The sequence below is a fragment of the Megalops cyprinoides genome, chromosome 16, assembly GCF_013368585.1.
Source record: "Megalops cyprinoides isolate fMegCyp1 chromosome 16, fMegCyp1.pri, whole genome shotgun sequence".
NCBI lineage: Eukaryota > Metazoa > Chordata > Actinopteri > Elopiformes > Megalopidae > Megalops > Megalops cyprinoides.
In genome coordinates, this window is record NC_050598.1 from 32,393,680 (window position 1) to 32,400,200 (window position 6,521).

At 41.6% G+C, this 6,521-nt stretch overlaps 1 protein-coding gene across 2 annotated transcripts; it reads left to right on the top strand.

Annotated features, from left to right (window-relative positions):
• The first annotated feature begins 1,302 nt into the window (after positions 1–1,302).
• LOC118791418 (E3 ubiquitin/ISG15 ligase TRIM25-like) lies at positions 1,303–4,936 on the top strand. Of its 2 annotated transcripts, none has more exons than XM_036548775.1 (6): positions 1,303–1,893; positions 2,262–2,357; positions 2,515–2,748; positions 2,827–3,023; positions 3,284–3,306; positions 4,375–4,936. In XM_036548775.1, exons 1-6 carry the CDS (start codon positions 1,303–1,305, stop codon positions 4,908–4,910), a joined length of 1,677 nt encoding a protein of 558 aa, XP_036404668.1. In that variant the 3' UTR covers positions 4,911–4,936. The 2 variants fall into 2 exon arrangements, with proteins under 2 accessions (XP_036404668.1, XP_036404667.1); XM_036548774.1 differs by having other exon boundaries at positions 2,827–2,980; positions 3,244–3,306.
• Positions 4,937–6,521: the final 1,585 nt, after the last annotated feature.

Below are 6,521 nucleotides of genomic sequence, written 5' to 3' on the forward strand. Positions count from 1 at the left end.
TTAACAGTACTTAAGAATGGTGAAACATGTAGGTAGTAAAACACAGCAATATACAGTGCGTAAAACATAATGAGTCTTGTAGATCTTAAATCTTAAAAGTTATACAGCATAATACACATAGCATGTAGTCCTCGAGGGTCCAGTTCTTAGTACATGGAGGGCTCCACAGGAATGACAGGGAGGAAGTTGAGCTGGAGGTCCTGAAATGGTGCTTCAGTTACAGCTCCAGGCAGGAGCCTGGAGCCAGGTGGGGAAAACAACATTGAAAAACATTGATTAGTGGCTGATAAAACTGGCAGGAATGTACAGCAGAGAGGCAAGAGAGGAGGGGCAGGGAAAAAGATGTCAGTTTACAACAAGAAGAAACCCCGGCAGACTAACATTATGGCAGCATACCTATGGGACAGGAGGCAAGGGACCGGCATAATCATGAGGGCGACCCTAAGGCAGTCAACACCAGATCACGGCACAGAGTCCATGCCATGATAAAGTGACAGCAATGACCACTTAGTCCACCAGAGACTCTATGATCCATGCCAGCACCAGGCCATGTCCCTCAGCTGAAGGATTTAATGTATAGATATGTTTTAAGCCTAGACTTAGAGGGTGAGAGAGAGTCTGCTCCTCGAACCTCAGTGAGTAAGCTGTTCCACAGGAGAGGGGTTCGATAGGAAAAGGCTCTACCACCTATAAGTAGTTTTGCCTACTCCTGGAATGATGAGAAGCCCAGCATTTTGGGAACGAAGGGCTCTTTGCGGAAGGTATGGGTGAAGAAAGTCCTTAAGATAGGGGGGGATAAGCCCGTTTAAAGCCTTAAATGTGCGTAGAAGTATTGTAAAGACATGCAATTTGGAATGAGGTCATGGGCTGAAACAGACATGCAGGGAGAGTGCCAGAAAATCAATAATTATATATATATATATATATATATATATATATATATATATATATATATATATATATATATATATAAATTTGTAAGTTACACTTTATTTTAAAATGACACTATTGGAGGAATTATAAAAATGGAAATCATTTTCCACAGCAACAAGAAGCATATATGAATCTTCAGCCTCTCTCTGAACTACCTGTTCTACTCTACCTAGCTTCATTCTAAAACCACACCTCCTGCAGGTACAGGCAGAGCCAATAAGCCACTCCCAAGCACTCTCTCTCTCTCTCTCTCTCTCTCTCTCTCTCTCACACACACACACACACACACACACACACACACACACACAAACACACTATTTCAGAGATATTCAACTTACTTCTCCTTCTTTAACTCAGTCCATAAGGTAAATGGCTCAAGCTGGACATCTACTGGATCAGGACCAATTTACCTGTGCGATCTGTCTGGATCTACTGAAGGATCCAGTGGCTATTCCCTGCGGACACAGCTACTGTATGGACTGTATTAAGGGCTGCTGGGATCAGGATGATTATAATGGTGTCTACAGCTGCCCTCAGTGTAGAGAGACCTTCACTCCAAGGCCTGTTTTAAGAAGAAACACCATGCTGGCTGAAGTGGTGGAGAAACTTAAGTCAACAAGTCTCCAAACTGCTCCTCCTGTTCACTGTTTTGCTGGACCTGGAGACGTGTCGTGTGATGTTTGTACTGGGAGAAAGTGCAAAGCCGTCAAGTCCTGCCTGGTGTGCCTGGCCTCTTACTGTGAAACTCATCTCCAGCCTCACTATGAATCTCCTGCATTTAAGAAGCACAAACTGGTCCAAGCCAGCAGACACCTGCAGGAGAAAATCTGCTCTCATCATGACAAAGTGCTGGAGATTTACTGCCGCACTGATCAGCAGTGTATCTGTTATCTGTGCGCAATGGATGGACACAGAGGCCATGACACAGTCTCAGCTGCAGCAGAAAGGACAGAGAAACAGGTAAGGATTGAAACTCTTTTATGCTTTATCTTTTATTAATTTTCAAAGAAAATTTACAGCTAATATTCTTTTGTTTTCCGATTTCATTTTTGTTGATTTATTTGAAAAGTACTTCAATAGATTTATGTACTTGCAAACCTTAAGTGAACCAGGAAGTGGTTCTCAGATCTGAAGTCAACAGGATAAAGCAGGAAGAGCATTAAGTGAACACAGTGCAGGTGGTTCACTCAGTTTAGAAGCTTTATCTCTACGATCGCCTTACCATAAGGCGCACTGAGTTATTTATTTCCTTCTTAATATGGCACTTTAAGAGATATGAATACAGCGCAATACACAGTAATATGATGGGGAAAACAATCTTTTTGTAGAAGCATCTCGGGGTGACACAGAAGAAATTCCAGCAGAGAATCCAGGAGAGAGAGAAGAAGCTGCAGGATCTGAGACAGGCTGTGGAGTCACTCACGGTGGGTACTGACCAGAGGAGAAGACAACAGCTAGCTGCTGGAAGAGCCATTTCAGGGCCCAGTTAGGGCTGTCTGCCAGTCAGCCAGGGAGGAGCCCAGTTGGGCCACTTTCACTGGTTAACATGTACAGTGCTCCTCTCTCTGTGTCTCCTAACAGCGCTCTGCACAGGCAGCAGTGGAGGACAGTGAGAGGATCTTTACTGAGCTGATCCGCTCCATTGAGAGAAGGCGCTCTGAGGTGAAAGAGCTGATCAGAGATCAGGAGAAGGCTGCACTGAGTCGGGTTGAAGGACTTTTGGAGCGACTGGAGCAGGAGATTGCTGAGCTGCGGAGGGGAGATGCTGAAATGGAACAGCTCTTGCACACAGAGGATCACGTCCATTTCCTCCAGGTAACATTACTGGGTCTGCAGGGGCATGCTGTGGCACATCCACAGGAATGTATACTGAAACTGTTGGTTTTTCTGCAGAGCTGCCAGGCACTCGGTGCCCCTCCTGCACAAGGAGACTTAACCCCCATCAATGTCCACTTCCCTACTGAGGCTGTGCGGAAATATGTCTCCAGACTAAAAGAACAAGTAGAGGATGTCTGCCCGGCGGAATTAATAACGATCTCTAATACAGGTAAACACCTGAAGCTCAAACTCACGTTAACATCCCATTTAAACATTCACACAATGACAGCAGGTATGTCATTTCCTGATTTTACACGATTTCTTTCCATTTTTGCTGGCTTTTGTTTCTATCAGTTGTTTCATGTGAATTACTATTATTGTTGTTTGTTGTATGGACAAGAACTCATTTATATTTATTTGTTAAAGTTAGCAGCTATTAATATGAAAACTATTCAGGACCTTATCTGTCTTGTGCTCTGTCTATCTTCGCAGTGAAAGAAGTCTACAATCTACAACTTCACAAAGTATTCTGGAACAGAGAGGACTTCTTACAACGTGAGTCAGTAAATAACGACATTAAGGGAATAAGGCAACATGAATTTCATTTACATATTCAATATAAGGAAAAGATTTATTATATTATCATTTAATACATTTTCTATGTTCATGACAGACTCAATTTACATGTACGATACTTGTCCATTAGATCCCTGTTAATTCAGGTACAGTCATCCATCAAAATGCCAAATTACTCACACTTCCACAGTTTACACTTAGATGTGACACAGAATGTGAAAGAACACATTCTCCACAGACGGTAAGGTGAAAATGCAAGGCCAAGGTGAAAATGCAAGGCCACAGAATTTTCGGAATTGTGTGTGTGAAATAGAGCTTGTTCAGTTTGTGTGAGATAATATGAACCCAATTGTTTTCTGTAACAGCTTGATTTTGATATCACAAATGATAAAATCCTACTCATTTTTGCAAGTATTTCTATTTACTTACAAAGAATAAGTACTTTGTGCATGTATTACTGTTTTTGGAAACCAAGGTTGATTTTATTATTAAACATGCAAAAAGCACTTGCCACGTTGACTTTTTTCTATAGTCACCAGTCTACCAGATTCACATTTGAAATGGCAATACTGACAAACAGTTACATTGTCTAACATTATTTCAACACCACTAGCTAAACGTAGAAACCCCCATGATGCCTTGGTGCTGTTTAAGTACAAGGTGTGTCCCACAAACCTGTAACTTGGAAGGCTGCATACCTGCCATCCAAATTAAGGTTAACTATTAAGTTTCACTTCACATAGGGTCATGCACTGTGTAGATGTTACAGTTTTGGAAAAAAGTTCTCAATATGTGATAAAAGTGTTACAGATACTACTACTACAGATACTACCTATACCAGGACTTACAGATACTACTGTGCACCTCTGCCTAATACATGATTACTTGGAATGTATTGTAATGTAATGTAATAATATACCATCTGTCTGTCTGAAATGCATTAAAATAAACATATTAGAAAAATGAAAAATAAAAACACTTAAAACATCAGAAGCATTACATGTGTGATGATCATGATTACTGAGCTCTCCTCTCATCTTTCACCAGATTCCTGTCAGCTCACACTGGACCCCAACACAGCACACAGTAAGCTCTATCTGTCAAATGGGAACAGAGCGGTGACACATGTGACAGCCTTCCAGCCATACCCTGATCACCCAGAGAGATTTCACTACTGGGCCCAGGTGCTGTGCAGAGAGGGTGTGTCCGGGCGCTGTTACTGGGAGACTGAGTGGAGTGGGCATGATGGGGTTTACATAGCCGTCTCATACAAAGAGATCAAAAGGAAAGGAACAGAAAAAGAGTGTATTCTGGGCAGTAATGACAAGTCCTGGAGTTTGTTCTGCTTTTCCTCCAGATACACTTTCAGCCACAACAGGAAAGCCACAAAAGTCCCTGGCCCCAGATCTTCTAAAATTGGAGTGTACCTGGATCACAGGGCAGGAACTCTGTCCTTCTACAGCGTCTCTGACACAATGACCCTCCTCCACAGAGTCCAGACCACATTCACTCAGCCCCTCTTTCCTGGGTTTGGGGTTTACCCTGGGTCATCTGTAAAACTGTGTCATCTGTCATCAAAGTGAGGTAAAAATACTGCAGTGAGAGAAGGAATTACGCAAGGAATAACTATATTAAAAATTACTGCTCCACTAACATCACAATGTAGTGTAATTCAGTGGATCCCAAATGGTGGTTTGTGACCCATTCGAATGCTTTTTCACAGTGAGGGTATCGGTTATGCCAGAGGCAAGAGATTTTTAACCTGTGAAAACCTTATATTAAAACCTAATCTTAAAACCTAATCTTAAAACAACATGATAGAATAATCCTCCTAGCAGCTGATGAACAGGTCATTCCAGTGTTTCCCTTCAGCCTTTAACCCATGTTATTTACTGTGATTTTATTTCCATCACAGTGGGCGAGCCTTTCTCCACTGACTTAAGTTGAACGGAGGTTTTGTTTCCTAATTGACCCAGCATGCTTGCTCCTGCATTTCATTCTGAGGTGGTACGAGGCTGAATTGTGTTTCAAACTACGAGCTACACATAGACACAGAAATAAAGAGGACAGGGTGGGAAGAAGTTGTTGAAAACACATCAGCTCCACACAGTGTTGAACTCAATCTTGCGAAGTGACAGGACAATGGAGCTGCCCATCCTCTCGGCAGCTTTACTGGGGCAAATCTAAAGTCCAAAAATGACAAAGAGGAAAAAACAACAGGCGGAAATCCAGCATCCATCATGCACCAAATTCATGTGTGGGGTCAATCTTCTAAACTCCTTACATTCTCTTTGCCACTTCGAGATTGGGTCAGAGAAATACCACATGCACGTCATCTTCCAGGGAAAGGACTGTTTTGTTGCAGTGTATGTGTGAGTAGTGATGTTTCTCACTGGCACATCCGGGGGGAAACAGAAGGGGAAGCTGCCCCTCGCTGGGAATTGACCCACCCACAGTTCACTGATCATCCATTCATGATGGCATTTCACGTCTTATTTGTGAATTCCATGCTTAATCTGTGGACTACATCTTTGAGGAAGTAATAATAATGCTGTTTGTCTGTTTGATGTGATATTACCATAATTTTAGAAAAATTAAATTTTAATAAATTAAAAAAAAAAAAATATATATATATATATATATATATATATATATATATATGTATATATATATATAACCACTGCATTGTAGTATCAGTAACCTACATGCTCAAATTCACAATAAACCCAGTGGAACAATGAGTTGTTTACTGGTAGTGCAAAGTCCAAACTGAACTATTCACTCCCTCACCTGCAGTTCTCCCTGGCAGCCACACCCTACAGGTAACACAAGGAGCTTTCATAAAAACCAGTATGAAGCATTTTCAGAAACAGCTACAGGTAATCATGATATGGCCAGTATAAAACAAAGTGAATATCTTTTCAATCATCACCAGTCTCTCTCATCCTTTTCAACGGCATGGCAACGGTCTGTTCATATGTTCAGGGTCCAATAAATACATGATCTTAACTGTGCACATTGTGTGTACCTTGTGCAATTCTGACCTCAATTTTCTCTCTGTGACGAGTAATAAAAGTTATTGTACAATGCGGCTGATAGGCCAAAGCTGTAAACAAGTGGGGAGCTGGTAACTGGTTAAGATTGTTTCTCTGCATCGTCAGTGTAAATGTAATGTTGGTGATGAGTTACCAACA